Genomic DNA, 23,354 nt, shown 5'->3' with positions numbered 1-23,354 from the left:
CAAAAGTAGCAATGCTGGCAATTTTATTAGTTTATTGTTATTGTTGTTCGATTTTATTATTAGTTACATTTTTGTGTGTGCATGTGTGTGGTACTGGGGATCAAACCTAGGGGCACTCTACCACTAAGCTATATCCCCAGCCAATTTTATAATTTTAACGAAGGGTCTCACTAAGATGCCCAGGTTGGCCTTGAACTTGAAATCTTCCTTCCTTTATCTCCTGAGTTGCTGGTATTACAGGCATGTGCCACTGTGTCTAGAGTTTTAAAAAATTTTCATTTTGAGACAAGGTCTCAATAAGTTGCTGAGGCTAGCCTTCATTTGTGATTCCTCTGCCTTGGCTTCCCAAGCTGCTGGGATCACAGGCATATGCCATCATGTCCAACTTATTAGTTAATCTGTTAATCTCTCATTGTGCCTAACTTATAAAAGTTTTATCAAGGTATGTACAGGAAAAAAACAATACATATGTGGTTGATACTACGGGTACTTTCAAGTATCCACAGGGGAATCTTAGAATGTATTCTCTACAGCTAAGGGGAGAGGACCACTATAGTATACCGTGTGTATGATTTTTTTTATTCTCTGGATTTTATTATTACATGTCAGAGAAGGAGCAAGGAGATGTGTATAACTGGGATCAATTATCCCTAAGACTTAAAAAGTAGTAATATTTTAAAAATACTTTATATTCAATTTTTAAGTCATATTATCAGAAAAAATATTTCCACATAGATTTTATTTTCTGATAAATAAATTAATTATAAATTAAAACCACTGCTTAGCATATATGATGAGAAAAACATATGCTGGACTCCCCCAGGAGAGTTTCAAGTATTAGAGTAAAGCAGGTCTTACTGTTCAAAACTATCGGTTATAATTTAAAAGGAAAACTACTTTCAAATAATCACACCTAACTTTAAAAAGTTCTTAGTACTTGGCAGTCATTGTCCCTAAACGCTTTGACTGTATTAAAGCATTCAATCCTTGTAATAAGCATATGAGTGGGTACCACTATCATTCTTTGAGAAAACTGAGGCTTCAAGAAGGTAAATAAACAACTCATAATCACAAAACTAGAATGATCATAAAACTAGAACATAGTAAAGCTGGGAACTGGGATACAAACCTAGGCAATCAAATTCCAAGGCCTGATTTCTTAACCACTTTGTAAGTGGTTCCAAATCCTATTTGATTAATTGGTTTCTTTCTTTACACACACATACTGGAGGCCCCTTTTACTATCCTTAAGTGAAAAGCACATAACAGAGGCTGGGGATATGGCTCAAGCCGTAGTGCGCTTGCCTGGCATGCGTTCGGCCCGGGTTCGATCCTCAGCACCACATACAAACAAAGATGTTGTGTCCACCAAAAACTAAAATAAATATTAAAAATTCTCTCTCTTAAAAAAAATTCTTTAAAAAAAAGCACATAACATAAACTAACCATAAAAAATTAACATACTCTAAGTATAATACAAATGATTGATAAAAAGAATTTATAAAATGTGTATTTCACTGCTAAAAAATGATAGGTAAGCAAGATGATGAATAAATCAATTAGCTTGATTTAATCATTTCCACATTGCATATATGCATCAGAATATCACACTGTATCCCACAAATATATACAATTATGACTTGTAAATCAAAAATACTATTAATAAAAATATATAGTTTGCTAAAAAATTATAAAGTTATGATCTTAATTAGAAATGTTCAGCTACAATAATACTAGTAGACAAAAAAATATGTCTACAAATTTCCAAAATGCCTGAAGAGGGCAGTATTTCCCTAATGGAGAACCACTATCTTACTGTATGACAACTAAACTGTCTTGTAGGATCTCCTTGTCAAGAGCTGTATTCTCTTACTTTTTTTCTTGGTCAAGGATACTGAGATTACTCTGCAACCCCACAAATAAACATTATTATAAAATTTGTACAAACTCATTAAGACCATATATTATTGCCTTTCCATTAATGAATTTAAGGTGCAAATAATTTTTAAAATTGAAAAACTTTTCAGGAAGAACAGAGGTCACCCTTTATTCAAGTAAAGATTTAGTGTTAACTAAATCTGATTTCAACTATAACTTATCTTTCCAATTAATTCCTTACCACCTAACTTAAGTTCAATGGCAGATTATACACTCTTACTCTTTTGGAACTCTAAAACTTTCCTCAATTGATAACTGAAGTTCATTATTGGGAGAATCAGTTTTAGAATTTTTAGAAATCATTTTAGAATTTGTTATAAAAACTCAACACTTCTATTACCCAGTTTACAAACAGAAATAATAGCCCCTCCATCCACCCATCTGTTCATAAAAACATCAGGGAGCCAAACCAAAGCCCTTTAAGCGCAGACCTGTTCTTTGGGACGCAGGCAGCTCACTGGCAGCAGGCAGTGTACCTGTTGTTCCAGGAGGCAGTGCATAAGCTGAAGATGATGGTGGAGCTCCTGGTCCGCCATGCTGGAAGGATGCTCCAGAGGAAGGGGGAGGAGGGAAAGAAGCAGCAGGGCTGGAGGTAGGTGAAGAGGCCTGGTGCTGTGGTGTGTATAGCTGAGACTGCCCAGAATAGGAAGAAGCAGAAGATATGTAAGGGGTGTTAGGGTAAGCGTTTGAAGCAGGAGGAGCAACAGGCTGCTGAGGTCGATACATTGCTGACCCCCCTGTTCCGAAGGAATACTGCTGGGCTGGTTGATAAACTATACCAGGGAGAAGAAACAGAAATTTTAATTAGTTACAAATTTATTCAGATAGCAACAGAAAACCAAAAATTGTCATTCTATGGAAATGATTTTAATCATTACTATAAATTAAAACCCAAAATTAACACTTATGTGCTGGGGTGTAACTTGGTGGTACAGTGATTGCCTAGTATATATGAAACCCTGGGTTCTATCTCCAGCACAGTAAAAAACCCCCAAACAACAACAAAAACAACTCGTGCTTTCTGAGGCTCAGATGCCCGAAATATGCTCAAAATCATTAGCTCCAGTATTTGAAAACTGCCACACCCAGATTGCTATTGATTATGAAAACCTTTGAACCGAAGACCTAGAAGACCTTTTTCTAATTTCACTGTTTCTGTGAGAAGATTGCAGTTATACCCACTAACCACCAGATGGAACTATGCAAGATGTACTCAACCTGAGTGAGTATCAGCATTTTGGTGGTCCTATAAAACCTCCCTGGTTTTAATCCCTGACCCAGATTAGGGGGACAGATTAGGGGAATTTTAACACCATCACATTCTAGGTAACCAGGGGTACTTTTGAACCTCTATAGAGTGAATCTTGAAGTACTGTGAAGACAGCACTTCTATACTGAGTACACGAGTGAAAGGTTTTATTAAACTTGTATTCATAAGAACAACTACTTTAGCACAGAACACACTCATTAGAATTAGTTCTTACTCTTTTCTATTAAAAAAAAACCATGCCAATAGTAGATACATATCATTATACATTTGTCAAAGCCCATGGAAGGTACAAAATCAAGAGTACACACTAATGTAAACTACATAATTTGGGGTGATAACAAGGCACTAATGTAGGTTAACTGATCTGCAATAAATAATCTCCTGTGGTGGGAAATGTAGATAATAGGGAGATTGTGCCTCGTGGGCACAACCTACTCTCTGCTTAATTTTGCTGTGAACCTAAAACTACTTAAAGATACAAAGTCTATAACACTAAATGAATACAATGGAAAAAAACAACAAATGCCCCTTGAAGTCAATCTTCCAAAATGCTTTGTGTCATCATTCCTAAAGGAAAAGAATATGTGCCAAATTGTTTCTAAAATTCTATTTCTTTATACCAAAATCATGGGACACTTGACTCCCTTTAACAGGTCTTAATAATAGCTTCAGAACAGGAGGCAACTGTTCCAAAAGAGTAATACCAGAAGTTCTTCTATAATAATAGAAGCATGCTGATTCAGGATGCCTCTTAGGAAAACCATGTTTCTCTAGAACCCCTCTTCTAGACAGGAGTTCCTATTCAGGATTCCTATCAGAATGGTTCTTACTTTATTTGTCAAAATTGACTTGGCCTTGGCTTTAGTGCTTCAGAGTAAATAGTTACTACATGAAATAAGACATGTTGCTATCAAGACTTCAGGGTCACATTACTTACGCTGTGGCTGTGGATAAGGTGGTACCTGGGTGTGCATATGACCTGGAGATGTAGGAAGCTGAGTAGCAGCATTTGGATTAATATTTTCATGCATTACAAAACCTGGGGGTGGAGGATGTTCTCCCTACAAAATGAAAAAATAATAAAAAGGAGGATTACATTTGAGACAAAGAACCTTAACAGATGGCTTTATAATCCCTGAAATGGGATTCCATATTTATTTAGAAAACTATCCCCCACAACTTTATTGTGTAAGAAGCACTGGATTTTGCATGTACTATCTACAGGATACCATATTTTCTAAGCAATGTATTCTGAATGATTTAAAGATCAGACCATCCAAAATAATTGTAATGAATGACAAAAGATGCTAACAGCCTCATAAAATAGTGTCAATAAATTGATGGTAAGTCACCAGGATTTTCCATCTCTACAAATTTCCATCCATTACTCCACACTCAGCAAATATAAATATAAATACTATAATTAGCTTTCTTCAGTTTCTGCAATGCTAAAAAAAAAAATAAAAAAAAAGAAGAAGAAGAAGAAAGAAAAAAGAAGTCTTTGGTAAAAATCAGATTTAAATCACTGTTAGAGCCTTTGCTGATATTTTTTTAGCTCAGGTCAATTCAGAACTGCAAAAGTAGAGGTAGGATAAGGACATAAATTGCCTTAAATATTGTCTTTTGCATCCTAAAAGCAATAAAATGCAATAAACAGGATGCAGAATAAGGGTGGGGTAAATTGAAGAAGTTGGGTAGAAGATATAAAACCACATATATTTAGGTGAGCAGAGTCCTGCTCAAAGAGGAATAATGAAGGATATACCTGTGTATCAGAGGGAGAGGCTGCAGGTGGATGGCTGGGAAGGGCAGTAGGAGTTTTGTTACTCCAGGTAGTAACAGTAGGGGCAATTCTAACCTGAATTGAACAAAGAAATACCAATCACAGAAAATAAAAAATGAAAACATTAAAAGAAGAAGGTAAGAAAACTCAAAAGGTATTAATAGCTAGATGCAAAGCAAAAAGTAAGAACAGCAAGGGAACATATATTAGGCAACTGCTTTCAATTTAGCTGGGATTCCAAAAGAAAAATAATCACAACAAAACTGGGAGGGAGAGGCATGAAAAAAATCAATATGAAAACTAAATCAAAACACAGAAACAATGCCATTCAAGCATCAAGAATAAGTAGGGAAAGTGAGGTCCTATAAGTATGGTAAGAAAGATATTCTAAAAAATGAGTAAAATAGTGATTTTTGAAGCATTAATAGTACCCATGCTACTAGTAATCTGTGAACATACTGCTTATAAGCTCCTTTTTTTTTTAAATTTCAGCAGAGCCACAAAATTCACCTTAGTCCCATGCAAGGCTTAAAAACCACACAATCATTGAGAATATTAAAGCTAAATATTATAGATCACCCAGAATAATCCCCACCCTTTACCATTAAGAACCCAAGGCCCAGAGCTGTGAAGGGGCTTGTCAAGATCCATTCAACTCACTGGTCATGAAGCTTGGACCAATTCCAGGTCTCCCAAGTCCCAGGATAGTGTTTTCTATACCATATCATATTGCTTACTCTGAACTCTAGTGATTTTCCATTATTTTTCAAGTCATTAAAATCCCTCTTGTCATGTAAATATTTAGTGAAACTCCAATATACACATAAAAATAAATGCAATCGAACTTGTGCTGGTTGATGTGGGAGTGAAACTCCTACTAATCTAGCCTCCCTTTTAACCTTTACCTGCCTCTAAACTTGTTTTAAAATTGTAAGCCACTGTCTTCATTCATTCAGCATATATAAGCTTCAACCCTGAAAACCACTGCTTGACTTATGGTACAATTTATTTTTATGTTCTTAAAATATAAGATGGGTAAATCAAAGTGTAACAAAAATCCTCCAATGCTTTTACCTTTCCCCAGAAAGACAAATGAACCCAAAGACATAAAGAGTAAACATTCTCTCTTCCCAATGTAGAGCTTACTTACCTTACTTCAGTAACCTGAGAGGCAGTCTAGCCTAAATACAGAGTGCTTGAAAGTTGTAATCCAAACTTGGCCATTAAGCAGCCACACAGTGTTAAGAAATTAAAACTCTCATGTCTTAAAACTCTGGTGGTTGCTTGACAACCAGGCTTCTCAATTTTCCTAGCCATCATCTGATCTGCCCCACTTATGTCACAGACTTTCTAATACAATCTCCACAAGGATAGGGATTTTGTATAAATTGTTCACCAGGATACTTCCAATTACTAGAACAATGTTAGGTACGAACAGTAGGTCTTGATAAACAAAATGAATTAAAAAAATAGAGTGTTCTAGGCAGTTAATAGTTATATACAAATGTAATCTGTCCTGATTAAATAACAAAAGTTTTCTATGATTTTATATTAAACTTTGGGATAAAATATAAAAAGGTCCTGTCAATCCTATCACCAATTTGCTCTATTAGGCAGGGTATCTTTGCTATCAATCAAGACTAATTGATACTTAAGGAAAAAACTTTTCATTTAAGGACATGAAGGCTATCTGTTGGTCTGGAAATATATAATTTTTTACATGAAACAGTAAAAAGACAATACAACCATATTTTAAATATCAGTTATTTAAATAAAAACAAAAATTATTAATCCTTTCTATGTGACCTCCAACTTCATAAACCTTCAATAAATTCACTATTCTCTATTGTTCAAGTTGTCCAAAAGAAAAAAGTTCATATTCTGGATATTAGCTATTGTATGGATTGAAAAAATAAAGTAAACCTATGCTATTAGTGGAGAAAGAATGCTTAAAAAGGCTACTTTCTAAAAATAGTTTATAAAATTAACTAAATCACTATTAGGATTAATTCTGCTACTTAAAGCTTGTTAGATGAATCAAATAGAAGTTTCAAGAACAGAGGTACATGTGTAAGGAAAGCCTAACTCAGAGAGAAACAACAAATTTCCCTAGAGGGCTTAAATCTAATTTATATCTAAATTATAATCTGTTTGAATAGATTAAAAGGATTTTCAAATGCAGATCAGAAATACCACTTTCAAGAATCTAGAAAGTATAACTGTTAACACAATATGTTATCTACTTTAACCACATCAGAACATCTTTTAACCAACAATCTGAAACTATCAATTTGAATTGAAATGCATAAATGTTCCCACTTCATCTGGACTACATTACTCACATGGGGATAATATTGTTGAGTTTGAACTCTTTGCATCTGTGGGTGGCCAGCAATTGGTCCAGGCCTGCCCTTAGATAGCTGCTGCCTCTCGTAAGGAATTTTAGGTGATTCCTGTCCTGGTATAGGCTCTCCTTGTGCTCTACAAAGTCTGTTGCGAAGCTGCACAATGTTTGGCTATAAAAAGCAATGAATGGAAGAAAACAAAACAAATAAAGTTCAGTCAACTTTATGATAGCGTGCTGATTTTCTTAAAGCAATCTAATCATTCAAGAGATTCACTTTTTGTTCGCATGCCGTGAATGCTACAACAGACCCTGACACTTGAGGACTCAATTCATGTTTCTAATATGACTGGCACTAAACATCCATGACATATAGTACAACTTGTAATTTAACTGAGGGAAGAAACCTACTGGCCCAGAAGATATTTTTGAAATATACTAAAATTATAAGACATCAGGGCTGGGTTGTGGCTCAACTGGTAGAGTGCTTATCTAGCACGCGTGAGGCGCTGGGTTTGATTCTCAGCACCACATAAAAATAAATAAATAAATAGATAAATAAAGGTATTGTGTCTAACTACAATTAAAAAATAAATATTTAAAAAAACTGTAAGGCATGAAATTTAGATCTGTAGCTTGTACATATCTACAATTATACAAATTTACAAGTTACCCATTATATATACAGTTAACATATATATTGACCATATATATGTTCTGGGTGTTAAAAAAAAGCGATATGCTAAAATATTCCAGAAATATTTTTAATATCTTTTTTTAGAAATAATATTATCCCCTCCTCCCATGTACATATTACTTCTCAGAAACATGAAGATATTATCCATGTCCTCATCAATTACAGTATATAGAAAATAAACAACTCATATCCTGTGAACAATATATTCTCTATCTTTTTAAAACAACAGACTTTTTTTTTTAATGTTAGTTCAAGAATAGTTTCAAGTTTTATTTTTTGGATCAAATCAATATAGTCTTTGTTTACAGGTAACTCCCTCGCCCCAACCCCTAAAATAATTTCTGTATCCTAAGTGATAAACTCTTCTTGTACATTCAGCAAACTTTATATTGGAAAAGAAAAGAATAATTGAGATAGGTATTTACTCTCGTGAACAGTAATAAATCTAGCTGAGCTTCTACACCTTGCTTTGCGATGATGTTTGCATGAAATAAAACACCTCTTATCAAGTTACAATGGTAATTTCTTGAAATGTAGATATGAAAGCAATACACTTCTAAAAAATATATATAATCCTATACATTTGTAAAAGGTTTAAAGTGGCCATTTACTTTCAAGATATTATCAGGCATGGTGGTGCAAAACTGTAATCCCATTAACTTTGGAGGTTTGAGGCCTGACTGGGAGACTTAATGAGGCCTTGTTTCAAATAAAAAAATTTAAAAAGGGCTGGAAATGTAGTGGTAGAGTATCCTTATGTTCAATGGTAGAATTGTATACTACAATGATAACACAAAGTTATTGACATGTTCTTCAGAAAATGCAGGGTCTATTGATATTTAAGAGGAAGTAACATCAATATTATGCCCATTTGCATAAAGAATATCCTTTAAAGTCCAAAGAAAAGATTAAGAATAATGTATCAGACATGCATGTGATTATAAATCATACTAAAAATAAAATATTTACTCTTAAGACCAGATGATCTAAAGGTCTCAGATTAAGTTGATCTTAAAATAAAGGGTCTTTTATCTCAACATAACAATGAGCCCTTACTAAATAAGAGTTTTATAAACTATTGTGGAAAAGTCACCATATATTTCTGTTCTATCTAATATTCCTATTAACAATTTAGAAGGATATGAGCTGAATCCTACAGTTAAGTATATATAAAACCAACTAGTTAGTCATACCCACACAGTTACAGAGTGTACGTGTATTTTTACTTAATAAAGCTTATTGATAATTCCCTAGAACAGATAAAATACTAAAAACAAATGACAACAAACAAACAAAGAAAACCTCCATATATGCTCCAGAACTGTGTAAGCATGACTATCTAGTTGGTAAAGCACTTGTATGATGACATGGGCTTGATCCCTAGTACAGCAAAAAAAACCCCAAAAACCGGAAAAAAACAAAAGACAAAATAAAATTATAAACAGTACAGATGCAATAAAATGTCTGCAAGGCTCCAAATCAATCTCCATCAGACATAAATATCCTACTTATGGACAAGTTTCCTCAAGTCCTATCATTCATGATCTGGATTAAACTTTCCCTTTCTGGTGTTCCCATAGCATCACAGTATTTTTACTTTTGGAATCGCATTTACTATTTTAAAGCCTTCAAGAACTTGGCAATCTGTTCATTATTCTATACCCAGTCACTTGTTGAATTAAAACAAATATTAAAAAGTCTGAGTTTCTCTGTATATCAAATAAGGACAATAAACTAGAAGTAATAGAGTCTACCCTACCTCGAATACTTAAAAAATATTCTTGCCCGTAAACAGTATCAAATTAAAACAAAATGCACAATGAATTTCATCACTAGTATTTGGAGTGACACATATGGGAATTTAAAATTTTTAACAATCTCATTTGTCTGAATTAACATTTATAGCTTTTCAACATAAAATATTCCTACAAAGAATATTTTTTTTCTTTTAATTATACGTGGACACAATATCTTTATTTTATTTATTTATATGTAGTGCTGAGGATCGAACCCTCACACATATTAGGCGAGCGCTCTATCGCTAAGCCACAACTCCAGCCCCCTACAAAGAATCTTATATGAAGAATTAGCTTTAGAAACGACAAGTTGGTCTTTTCCTCTTTCAGTCCTAAAGTACTACAAATACAAAGGGATCTATCATACCTCAAAACATTCTCTCTCTGACACAGCATGGATACATCTAAAATGATCCTTGAAGAATATCAATAGCATTTACCTATAGTTAAGTGATAATAATTCAACTGCTCCATAACATTCACCTACTAGTATGTATATATTTAATACCAAGTGCTATCTACTGGACTCTACTCATTTATACATTAAAAGAAAGAAGATAAGTTGTTAATCCTAATTACCTGGGTGGTGTTGTCAGGAAGAAAAGCCAAGGCTGCGGCAATACTGCCCTGGGCTGCTAACAAATTGGCATACTGACTCATCTTTTCAGCCAAGAGAACTCCTACAGTATTAGTGTCCATGGCTTGCGTGAGTTGTACAGCTTTCCGCAGGATGACAACTTTCTCGATTAGATCCTAAGTGAAAAAAGGAAGGGAGTGTGAGAGATACCAAGACCATGCATATGAGAGGAAGCAGGAAACAACAGTTACTGATTTCCAAAACTTCCTGAAAGTACAGCACCTATTCAGATCCTTGTTTAAATATATAATATATGAAATAACTGCTGACCACTATGTAGGTAATTAAAATAGAAGTAAGGACAAAGAAGGTCTCTTTTTACTCATGGACAGGGTATAGGTCACCACCTTCTCCCAAACATCCTTAAGCTGCCAGATACTTGTAATCTAAAACAAACAAAACAAAGTAAAAAACAGGCAGATATTCAAAGTTCCTAGCATGCAAAAGAGGAACTATGAGTGAAAACATCTTACCATCTATCCTCTAAAACTATTACTACTATGAAATGACTCATAGACAAGGGCACATGACCTCCAAAGGGACTTGGTATATGCTATCGTTTGGATCCTGATTTGGAGCCTTGTAGACATTTTATTGTGTCTGTATTGTTTATAATTTTATTTTGTCTTTTGTTTTTTCTGGTTTCTTTTGCTATACTGGGAATCAAGCCCAAGTTATCATACATATTAAGCAAGTGCTTTACCAACTAGATAGTCATGCCCACACAGTTCTAGAACATACAAGTCCATGTATTGAAGGCTTGGTCCCCAGGGTGGTGCTATTGAGAGGTTATGGAACCTTTAAGAGGGAGGTCCGCAGGTCATTGGGGCATGCCCTTGAAGGGGACTGTGAAAAGGGACTTTGTTTTGCTTCCTGGCTCATGCTGTAAGTGGTCTGCTCTGCCATGCATTCCTGGAGCATGTGCTACCCTTGCCAGAGGCCCAAAGCCATTGACTATCCAATTTTGGACCAAAACCTCCAGAACCATGAGTCAAAACAGTTTCTCTTCACTATCCCATATATTTCATTATAGTAATGCAAAGTTGACTAAAATACTATTGTGACTCAAGTTCCTCAAGTTGCTTTTCAATACCAATTCTTTCTGCAAGGGTAAGCCAAACTCCAGGTAGAATGCATAAGAATGTCCTACCCACTTGCCCTTTACAAGTACACAAGCTAAAAAGTATAAAAAAAAAGGCTTTTCTCTAAGAAGTACTTGGAAAATCTTGGTGTCCTAATTGATTTTTTGTTTCAACAGAATGATCCTACTGATAAAATCTCTTTCCAGAGAGGAAAAGAAATATTACACTAAAATACAGTGAGACTCTGCTCGTTAAATTCTTTGGGGGGGAAAAAAAAAAAAAAATATATATATATATATATATATATATATATATATATATATATATATATATATTTACACAGTACCTGAGAACAGTCACCAATTTTTACTTCCTCTCTTGCCTGGTACTGGTGCTACACGGAATTCCATTTACCTATTACTTTCATTTTCCCTTAACTATGAAAATTTTCGATCGGTATTGAGGATGTCTCCTATTCCTTAGCCCATTACTTAATCCTTGCTTCTTTCCTTGCCCAAGGCAAAAGGAGTCAATGAAGGCAAAAGAATCGTGAGGAAAAAGAGGGATCCCTATGGCTATTTTCAGTGTTCCTGTCACCTGCTTCCCCCAATAAACTGCCAAATCACAACCTTGATTTTATAAGCAGCTGCAACCCCATTTTACTATACTATTATCTCAAACTTTGCTTCTTCAAAGATTGCATATAATTATCCAGTAAAAATATTCTAGGGACTGCAATTGTGGCTCAGCAGTAGAGCACTTGCCTACCATGTGTGAGGCACTGGGTTCAATCCTCAGCACCACATAAAAATAAAGATTAAAAAAAAAGAAAAGAAAAAACTTCCAGAAGGTAAATAAGCAGGGTGAAAGCAATAATTTTATAGAACAAAAGGACTTCTAGAATATAACTTGCTCATAAGTAAGATGAAAGAAAACATCAAGAAGTAAGCACTTTTTTATTTTTTTTCAAAAATACTAACCTGAAGGGACAGTGGGTTGCTACCATCTTGAGCTTTAGTCCAACATGCAACTAGTTTCTCTATATTCCCTGCACAAATGTAGCACAAACATGCCTGAGTCTGCAGGAGGCTATCTCCTTCACTTTCAAGCCTGGCTCCCAAAAGATCTATAAATCAAGAGGAAAACATCAGAAGATTATACCCAGGACAATCTGTACGTAGGGTTCTGAGCAGCTCAATACTTTCAGAAATTTAGATTTCACAACCAATAAGCAACAGGGAGATATAAAGTCACTCTAAATACTCAGTAAATATTTATTTGCTAAATGAATGGAAGTGGATGACAAATTATATATAATAATCAACTTCATAAGACTATCTAGTTGTAGAACTGATTTCCATCAATTATGTTAGAAAAAAATAACATGGAAACAAATACATGAACACAAAACTATTAGTGGCATGTTTAGAATAGTCTTATCAATGGCAGCTAGGTCTGCTATAAATTATTTGTGAAAATACAGTTAGTATCTTACAATTTTCATATTCACAAAAGCAAAAGATATTTCAAGATAGCAAACTGTTGTTTACTCATGTGAGCAGTCTTAAGCTTCTTTTCTTGCAAATAATATTTACTCCTTACCCCACCAATTTAGTCATGCTATATATGACAATTTTTACTGAAATATTGTAATTCCCTTTTTACTTTTCATTTTGAGACAGGATTTCATTAAGTTGTCCTTCTGGCCTCCAATTTGAAATCATCCTGCCTCAGCCTCCTGAGTAGCTGGGATGACAAACATGTGCCACTGTACCTATATTGATTAATTTTTATCACAGCTAACATTCATTAAGTGAGAGTTGCTTTTGTGTAAATTGAGATTAGAAAATAATCTTTCCTATAATTATAGCTAGTAAGTAGGAAGCAAGTTTCCAATTCTGGTCTGAAATCAGACTTACTAAATAATATTTTTAAAAATAATGGAAGAATGTAATTCCTAATAAAATTTGTCATTAATTTCATTATAATAATTTTAATTACAATAAAATTACCATGTCATATATGTAATATAGTAAAATGTAACATTTACTTCTTACCACACAGGGCTGAAAATTCATCTGGTTTAGCATACGTCAATACTGCAGCTAAAGCCTCTCTCCAATTTTTAAGATCACAGGATTGAACAATCTCTTTCCAATTCTTCATCACCACTGCAGTGATGAGCTTAGGCAAGAAAAATAAAGGTAAAATTGAAAGTGTTTAGTATATTAGTGAAAATTAAGTCTGGATAAGCAATCATCTTTCAAAACAACAACTTCATGTCAAATTAAGCAGCAGCAAAGAGAAGTATATTCTGGAACCAAAGGACATAACAAACAGTATTATTTTCCTTAAAACAAGAAAATCACCAACAAACATTTTACAAAGCAATGAGAAGAAAACATTTAACAGGAAGATGTGACCTGGTCTAATGTGGATTTTTGAGAGATAATTAAAAAGACAAACAGGATATAACTTCATCAAGAAGGGCAAAGTTCCATGTATGTATAATATGTCAAAATATACTCTACTGCCGGCACGGTAGCACAAACCTATAATTCTAATGTCTCGGAGGCTGAGGCAGGAAGACAAGTTCAAAGCCAGCCTCAACAAAAAAATGAGGTACTAAGTAACTCAATGAGACCCCCGTCTCTAAATAAAATACAAAATAGAGCTGGGGATGTGATTCAGTGGTCAAGTGCCTGTGAGTTCAATCACCGATACCCCACAAAAAAAAAAAAAAAAAAAAACAAAACTCTACTGTCATGTATACCTAAAAAGGAAAAAGCATTCTAGGCAAAAGGAAAACCAGGTACAAAGACCCAGGGAGAAATAATCATGAAGTGAGTAAGAAACTGGAAAGCAGGCAGTATGCTAAAAGATAACAGGGAGAGAATAACATGAGCTGAGGCTGGGAGACTGATAGCAAACAATGTTGGTGGGACTAAACACTGGTACAATTTTTACAGAAAATAATTTCCACAAAAAATATATTTTTTTAAGATATTAAAAGAAATATCAAGCAGGAGTCTTAAAAATGTTTAGGCCATTTGTGCCAGAAATTCCTCTCCTAGTACTGTAGGTAATCAATCAGAAATTTGCACCAATTTTTAGGCACAACAAAGATTTTTAATCACTGTACAAATAATGGTGGTTACCTGTATGAGGAAAACATTAGAATATGCCTAACATCCTTCCCATAAAATAATATACAGTAATTAAATTTTTTTTGTAAGAATCTTTAATGATGTGGGAAAATGCTTATAATGTAAGTGACAACATAAACAAAACCACACACATATAGTCAGGTGTAGTGGTGCATGCCTGTAATTCCAGCTACTCAGGAGGATCTTGAGTTTTAGGCCAGCTGGGCAATTTAGTGAGAACTTGTCTTGAAATTAAAAAAAAAAAAAAATTATGAAAGTGTTGGGTGGTGTAGTTCAGTGGTAAAGCACTTGCCTAGTGTATGCAAGACCCTGGGTTTAATCCACAGCACTGAAAAAAGAAAAAAATCATACACATATATCTACCTATCTATATGGAAAGATATAGGGAAAGCTCTGCACTAATATACTGTTAGAATTAGGTGGTGCTAGAAATTTAACCTTTAAAGTTTTTTATATTAAACCTTTATACAGAATATGAAAATGTTTACTTTTTAAATTCTACACAGAAACAACAAAAACTGGAAAAATCACACCAATGCCAAAAACTATCTCTGGGTCAAAAAATTATGGATGGGTTTCTAAAAATTCATTACTGTGTTCTGAATCTCAATTATCCACAATAACAGAGAATTACTTATACAACCATAAATATGTTATTATTTATTTATTTTGAAAATAACATACCCTGGTAATTTTACTTTGGGATTTTGCAAAGTATTTTCTCTGGGTTCGAGCCAAGAGTTCTTGTCCACCTGCTATGGCCAATATAATGGCATCAGCCATTCGGTTATCATGTAAACAAAGGTCAACAGCACTCTCAAAATTACCCGTCAGTAAAGCCTGAGTAATTAAACCATCAATATCTGCAACAAGGAAACAATACAACCATATTAAAGAGGGCTTGTTATCAAAAATAGCTATAATAAAAAAAGTACACACATCAATTTTTATACAGAGACATGAACTGAGAACACAACTGTTAGTATTTAAGTATTTAAGGAAGAGATCTAGGGCTGGGGATGTGGCTCAAGTGGTAGCGCGCTCGCCTGCCATGCGTGCGGCCCGGGTTCGATCCTCAGCACCACATACCAACAAAGATGTTGTGTCCGCCGAGAACTAAAAAATAAATATTAAAAATTCTCTCTCTCTCTCTCTCTCTCTCTCTCTCTCTCTCTCTCTCTCTCCTTTCTCACTCTCTCTTTAAAAAAAAAAAAGGAAGAGATCTATAGAAATATATTAAGAAGCACATAAAATAACACTATTTACAGATTACCTATGTGGATTGATAAAGATCATTTAGGTGTCAAAATGTACCATCCTTCCGAAAGCACCAATTACATATGGTAAATAGTAACCAAGTTCTTTTTCAACTCTCTACCATCTTTGACAAACATTTCTAACTTAAATTTCTGGGCCATTTGCTTTCAGGTTTTTTGTTTTTTTTTTAAATATTAAAATAAAACCAATAGGCACTTACCCCCACTGATGGAGATATTAAATGTTCCCCCAGAGGAGGGTAGAAATTCATATTCATGTTTTTCCTCTTTAATGTGCTAAAGAGATGGAAAAGACATCATGTTAGCCAAAATGAACCCATGGAAGGTATTCCAGAAGAATTCTCATGTCTAAATTTACACAAAAATCTATGACTTCCTGAAGTATCAATTACCATTATATAATTATAAGTAAAATTCAAAGTCATCAGAAATAATGTTCAATAAACTCAGTGTATACATTCATTATAGATACCTGAAAAATTAATGAAACTAGATAATCTTTGTTAGATACCTCAACTATGAGTGCCTTGAAGTACACAAAACATACATATTTTAAACTATATTATCATATTTAGATTTAAAACACCCCCACTTCAACTTATCTAATAACTTCTACATGCCAGGTTTGGTGAACTCTGCTTCGGCCTACAGAGATGCTGGGATTATAGGTGTGTACCACACACAGGGATTGTCTTGAATCTGCTGATTGCTTTGGTAGCGTTGAGCACATTTTAACAGTACTAACTGCTAAACTATGAACATGCATATCTTTTTCAATAGCTTTTATCAGTGTTTTATAGTTTTCAGTGCACAGGTCTTTCACCATCTTCATTAAATCTATTCTAAGTATTTTATTTGGGGGGTGCTGTTTTAAATGACACCATGTTCTTAATTTTTTTCTTTCAGATAGTTCATTGGTATATAGAAAGGCTATTGATTTTTGCTATATTGATCTTCTATCCTGCAAATTTACTGAATTCCTGTGTTTGTTCTAAGATTTTTTTGGTGGAGTCTTTAGGGTTTTCTATATGCATGACAATATAGTTTGTAGACAGGGAAAATTAAACTTGTTCTTTAAAAAAAAATTGAATCATGAAAAAAATCATTAGATGTCTTTAGTATGAAAGCAATATATGGGTCAGAGATGTAGAGATGTGGCTCAGTGATAGAGCACTTTCCTAGCATGCACAAGGCCTTGAGTCTGATTCTTGGTACTGTTAAAAAAAAAAAAAAAAAAAAAAAAGCCAGGCTGGGGATATAGCTCAGTTGGTAGAGTGCTTGCCTAGAATACACAAGGCCCTAGGTTCAATCTCCAGCACCAAAAAAAAAAAAAAAAAAGAAAAAAAGAAAAAAGCCAATCTAAAAGAGATATTTTTGTATTTGGGTATATTTTTATATACTCCAATTCAATTATATGTGTCATGTTTTTTCAAAGTGGATCTGAAACAGCAGGCTAGTCTGATAAAAATACATATAGTTCTTTTACAAAATTCTGAGACTATAGGTCGAACATCTCTAATTTAAAAATCTGAAATCCTAAAGGGTCTCAAATCTGAACTTACTTATTGCAGTACTGGGTACTGAACCCAGGGTACTTTACCATGAGCTATATCCTCAGTCCCTTTACTTTTTTTATGAAGGGTCTCACAAAGTGGTCTAAGTTGACCTCAAACTTGCGATCCTCCTTGCCTTCTAAGTAGCTAGGATTTCAAGTATGTGTGACCATGCATGTCTGGCTGAAATCCAAAAAGATTTTAGTTAAACTTTTAGATTAGAAATGCTCAATTTTTAAGTCTACACAAATATTTTAAATCTTCCCTTTTTAAAGAAAAATGCAGTTCATCTATATGAGATAAAATATCTGCTTTCTATGCTTGTGTTACCTACACAACTGAATGAAAAAGCACCCAGTATTTAAAAATCAAAGGCATTTTGGAATTAGGTCATTTTTGTGCAGAGCACAGCACAGCCTCAACTAAAAAGTATAATTAATGTTGACTATAGTAAAAGAATAACTAACCCTCACTGGCTTTCACCAACTAAAGAGAAGTATTTTAGAATCTAAAAACTCAAAATAATTGAGAAGGTAAGCCAGTCACATTAAGGAATAAATCAGAGATATAGGTCTGATTATTTTCACTAATAATTATACAGAAAAAAATTAATAATATTTCCCATATTGCTTTCTAAACTCAACTAACCATCATTTTACACACTTCTAAAACATACATGGCCAAAAATGTACAAGTTTTAATGTACTGACTACCTCTGACAAATAAAGGTATAAACTACTACATCTGACAAAAGAATATCAAGATAAAAGGGAAGAGCCAGGGGTGGTGGCAGTGCATGCTTGTAATCCCAGCTACTCAGGGGGATGAGGCAGGAGGATGGCAAGTTCTAAGTCAGTCTTAGCAATTTAGCAACACGCTGTCTCAAAAGAAAAAAAATAAAAAGGGCTGGGGATGTAGCTCACTGGTAGAGCATTTGTCTAGCAAGTGCAAGGCAATTCTGAGTTCAGGAGGTAAAAAAAGATAAAAGGGCATATTTTACACCCTTGAAACAATGTTTTTCAAGTACTCAAAGTACATACTGACAATTACTGATTCGTTATACATATTATTATTACCTATTATTTGTGAATATAATCTCAAATGGTCTTTTATTTAATAACACATAATCTAGATGTACAAAATTAAAGTACAACATTTATATATCTACAATTCTTTCTAGGTATTCCCAAAATTAGTTCAAAATTTTTAGTAAAATTTTGTTCATATCCTTTACTTCTTTAAATAAGTGCTAGGAAGTCCACTTATAAGGAAAATGTTTTTAATAGTCATTTTGCAGTAGTTTAAATACATTGGGAAATTATTTTTATATATAGTAAACAGTGATACAAAATATTCCACGGTCAGGATATCCCTATATCACAATGAGCAATGAAAAGTCAAAGATGAGATGAGAAACAAGAATTTGTTGGTTAGTTTTTTGAGATGAAATAAAATTTGAAACAAAGAAAATTATAGGATTAGTATATAGTGGTTAAGAAAACCTCCAGAAAAATCAAAAGGAAAAAAAAAAATCAGTGATACAACTCTGTGTTCAAGGACTCTTTAATTAGTTATAGAAATGATCAAGCACAACTTAAAGATACATTTATAATAAATCATGACAGTTTAATGAAATATTCTTTACTTGGACTCTGACTTCAGGACCAATTCAGAAGCCTATGCCACCAGTAGTAGGCCCTAAATAGGAAGGTGCTAACAAAAACCCTTTCACTTCACATATAATGCAAAGTGGATTTCTGAATAAAATCTCTTTTCATTTTGGTATTCTGACAGTCATCTGACAAATTGTGTCAATCTCTCACATCAACAATGAATTTTAAACTTTCTATTCCAGAAGTCAGGTCAGAGACTTAGAATTTGGCATATTTTTGTCAGTCTAGATAAATAGATTTCTATCCTAAATATACCTGGAACAGTATACTCCAACTTATTTTCCAACAAGTAGTCAAGAAAATATTCCATTTTTTTAATGTGAGATAACAATGATCACATACTTGTCCAATATAATATAAAAAAGAGTAAGTACCTCTCCCAAGACCTGCTCTTCAGCAGCAGGACTCTCCTCCCCATCACTCTGTGTAACTTGGTCAGAATCTTTAAGAGCCTTTGGTACACAAAACAAGTACAGAGGAAGTTGAAGAATGTAGCATTAAAAGGTTATTAGTAACAAGGAAGACAAAAGACCCAAACAAAAACACCCAGAGCTAGTTTGATCATAAGAAGCAACATAGAGTGAATTTATTCAAAAAACATTAGAGGAAAAACAAAGAACTACCACTAACAATTACTGTTAACATCTTCTAGTTCTTTCCTACCAAACCTCATCTGGCACAAAAGATCTTTGCCTTAAGAATGAGTAGTTACTTTTTTTGTTTTTCCTCTTTAACAAAATTCAAATATGCCAAAAGCTAGGAATGCTCTACCAGGTAAACTTAAGCTATTTAAGATGAAAACTATGAATTTACTAAATATCATATCTGAATTGGCATTTCTTTTTATATCACAAAGCACAAAACATAAACTTCTTTAATTACACATAGTTTTTTGTTATGACTTAACCAAAATTTTAGAAAGTAACTATTTTTAAAAGACCTTCTTACCACATCAGATCCATCCATTCTGTTCAAGGCCAAAGCAATCTGAAATAAAAATAACAACTCACCTACTAAATGGAATTCTATTTCAGGGTATCCAGCAAATATTTACCTCTTCATTCTCATTGACAAAAATCCATAATAGTTTTCACCAGGGATAGTATGTTTAAGAAGACTAACATCTGGGCTGGGGTTGGGACTCAGAGGTAGAGTGCTTGCCTAGCATGTTTGAGGCACTGGGTTTGATACTCAGCACTTCGCACTTCATAAAATAAAATAAAAATATTATGTCCACCTATAACTAAAAAATAAATATTAAAAAAAAAAGACAGACAACTAACATCTATGCTGAATTGGTCCTAAGTGATTCTAGTTTCATTTGCTTAGAGTTCTATTGTTCAGATGTCATCCTATTCTGCTGTTCAAACACAAAACAAGCCTCAAAACAAGTATGTTTTCTTCTACTTTGTTTTAAATAATTATAATTTGTTTTTAAAAATACTTCTCCAGGTACTCATTATGGAAAGAATTGCTATTAGAAATATTTGACAATCAAATATGATTTTCTCTTTTTTTGCTATCAGGCATGTAATAAACTTTCATATTAATCTTTTGCGAATCTAGAAAAGTTACATCAACAAATTTAGGTTAACAAACTGAGTGCGGTGTCACATGCCTGTAATCCCAAAAGCTTAGGAGGCTGAGGCAGGAAGATTGAGAGTTCAAAGACAGCCTTAGCCACAGCAAGGTGCTAAGCAACTCAGTGAGACCCTGTCTCTACATAAAAACACAAAATAGGGATGGGGATGTGGCTCAGTATTTGAATGCCACTGAATTCGATCCCCAATACCTCGTCAAAAAAGAAACTTTAGGTTAATAATAAAGCTAACCATAAAAACTCTAAAGGAGTGAGCAAAGACGTACCCACATACCATACTGGGACTGTGATATGCTAGATTTGCTGATGCTGAGGAAGCATTAATCTGCACCTTGAGTGCATAGAATTACAGAGACACTATAACATTGACACTGCTTTCAATGTTTCCACGATATACTTTTACCATTACTGATGTTGATGTCAACAGTGTGAAATAATAATTAAGTCACATTACAAATCTGCAATATGATTTCCTTATTTTAAAAGGGAATCTTTTTTAAGAATTTGAACTATTAAGCAAACAACCTGAACTTTTATTTATTCAGATTCAATACAATAAACACTCTTGTTAAAAAATATTTACTATTTATTATTACACCAAATCAATACATAATTTGGTCATATGCTAATGGCATTAACATAGCTAGGGTGGAAAATTGTGACAGCCTGAAATAGTACCATTTTTCTCACTTACATTGTATTGAACTTGGGAGATCTATAGTAGTGGCTAACTATTTTCTGGCAAGGCCACTGTTTACACACTGCATTAAAATTGCACATATTATTTCCAAAGTTTGATACTCACAGTGCCTAATCTATTAAGGCCCAATTGTTTCTGACAATGAACTTTTGAAGTAAAGGTGGTTCTGTCAGCTTCTAAATCCAGATATAGAGTTTACATTTAACAATATGTCTTCAAACTTTTAGTAACCAAACACAAATTTTTATTGAATGCTTAATAACTGACTAAAGATAATCTGTGTAACTTTATTAAAAAAAAGATAAACATTTTATTTAAGAATACTCATTTAACTTTCCTCAAGTTTACCTTCTTTCCTAGATCATCTTTCCTATATCCAAGAAGCTCAAGGTATTTTCCACGAGAATCATCCTCAAAATTCACCTTTTAAGAAAAGACACATCTTTGTAACAAAAACCTACATTGTTAAATCCTAACTTTTATAAGAATTGATCAAATTCCAAATAAAATTATTTTAAAAACCTAAAATCTGTTATGTATAATCCTGAAGGCCCACTTATTAGAAAGAGATCCAAAGAACAGTTTATACAACTAACAAATTATACTGGTTGAATATAGCTTATATTTGATGTCTAATTTTAGTGAATATAAATTAAACTCATGCCCAAGGGTCATATGAATGCATAATTCACACTATATGAAACATTCTATATCATCTCTCAAAATTCATACTTAATTACAAAATATAAATTGTACAATTTTAGAATTAAACTTTGTTGTATTCAAGACTGCTTTTCCTTGGAAAATTCAGTGTTAAAAAACAGACATTCCAGTGGAGGGAAAAATGACCAACAAGGAAATTCTATTTGTTAGTCTATTGTCAAAAATGCAATTGAGGGCAAAGGTTTTTAACCCAAGCTCTAAATTCTTCTTTAATAGGAGGATGAGAGATACTTCTAGCCTCTGTCCTCTATGTGTCTTCTCTTTTCCCATTTTCCTTAACTAGATTTACTATAGATATTAAATATTTTATTCCCCTTACAGTAAGCTTTATAATCTATTTTTTAAAAATATTGTTTTACTGTCATCTTTTTTCCTTAAATATCTCTACTATATTGCCTTAAAAAAAAAAAACACTGTATTAAGTTTGTCAAATTATTCAAGGAAGAACGTCTGACATAAGAATTTAGGTTGAGTGCTCTTTGTGAGGTTTCTCAAATTTCATCATGAATTCCAGCAGCTACACTTTACCAATTGTTTCTTTAATACGAAGACAAATTTAGAATATAAGAGAAAGGAAAGGGAGGTACCGGGCAATTAAATTGACCAAATTACATTATGTACATTTATGAATACCTCATAATGAATCCCACTATTTTGTATAATTATAAAAAGAATAGGAACAGTTAAATTTATAGATAATGAAATAAAATGGTTTTAAATATCAACTTTACCTTCAAGAAGGACCACACATTTTTCTCAAACTCGGTCTGAGAAGCATCAATTTTTTTCTGGCAGTAACTGATAAATCCTTGTGACTGCATGACCTGCTGTAGTTGGTCCGATCGGTTAAGAAATTCCTTTTCTGTTACCACTTGACTAATGAACACATGCTGCTGCTGCTGCTGCTCAGCTCCCTGCTGAGACTGAACTTTGACATTCTCAAAAGTAACCAGTTTGCCTCCAAACTGTGGAAGAATGAGTGAAATCCATTTTAACCACAATGACATGGTCAAAACATATGTATACTATAAACTTGCTGGACTAAAGAAATGTGGCCTACACATAAACCAATTTGGATAAAATTAGCTAATATATTCTCCTATGCTCCATAATT

At 33.5% G+C, this 23,354-nt stretch overlaps 1 protein-coding gene across 13 annotated transcripts in view; it reads right to left on the bottom strand.

The window, feature by feature from the left end:
• The window catches only part of Sec31a (SEC31 homolog A, COPII component), a 69,669-nt gene that overhangs the window by 14,258 nt on the left and 32,057 nt on the right, over positions 1 to 23,354 (bottom strand). For 2 of the 13 annotated variants that reach the window (XM_077803597.1, XM_077803598.1), the window contains exons 11-23: positions 22,972 to 23,205; positions 21,866 to 21,940; positions 20,166 to 20,204; positions 19,592 to 19,669; positions 16,192 to 16,267; positions 15,399 to 15,577; positions 13,605 to 13,731; positions 12,528 to 12,673; positions 10,408 to 10,581; positions 7,334 to 7,507; positions 4,974 to 5,066; positions 4,146 to 4,269; positions 2,415 to 2,711 (exon numbers count right to left, since the gene is read on the bottom strand). In XM_077803597.1, coding sequence (XP_077659723.1) covers positions 2,415 to 2,711; positions 4,146 to 4,269; positions 4,974 to 5,066; positions 7,334 to 7,507; positions 10,408 to 10,581; positions 12,528 to 12,673; positions 13,605 to 13,731; positions 15,399 to 15,577; positions 16,192 to 16,267; positions 19,592 to 19,669; positions 20,166 to 20,204; positions 21,866 to 21,940; positions 22,972 to 23,205 — 1,816 coding nt within the window. Of the gene's footprint in view, positions 1 to 2,369; positions 2,712 to 4,145; positions 4,270 to 4,973; positions 5,067 to 7,333; positions 7,508 to 10,407; positions 10,582 to 12,527; positions 12,674 to 13,604; positions 13,732 to 15,398; positions 15,578 to 16,191; positions 16,268 to 19,591; positions 19,670 to 20,165; positions 20,205 to 21,865; positions 21,941 to 22,971; positions 23,206 to 23,354 lie in introns of all 13 variants that reach the window. The other 11 variants (XM_077803607.1, XM_077803601.1, XM_077803608.1 and 8 more) reach the window with 9 other exon arrangements.

This window comes from Urocitellus parryii, chromosome 10 (assembly GCF_045843805.1).
Source record: "Urocitellus parryii isolate mUroPar1 chromosome 10, mUroPar1.hap1, whole genome shotgun sequence".
NCBI classification, from domain to species: Eukaryota; Metazoa; Chordata; class Mammalia; order Rodentia; family Sciuridae; genus Urocitellus; species Urocitellus parryii.
This window is presented reverse-complemented; position numbering and strand designations above follow the sequence as displayed.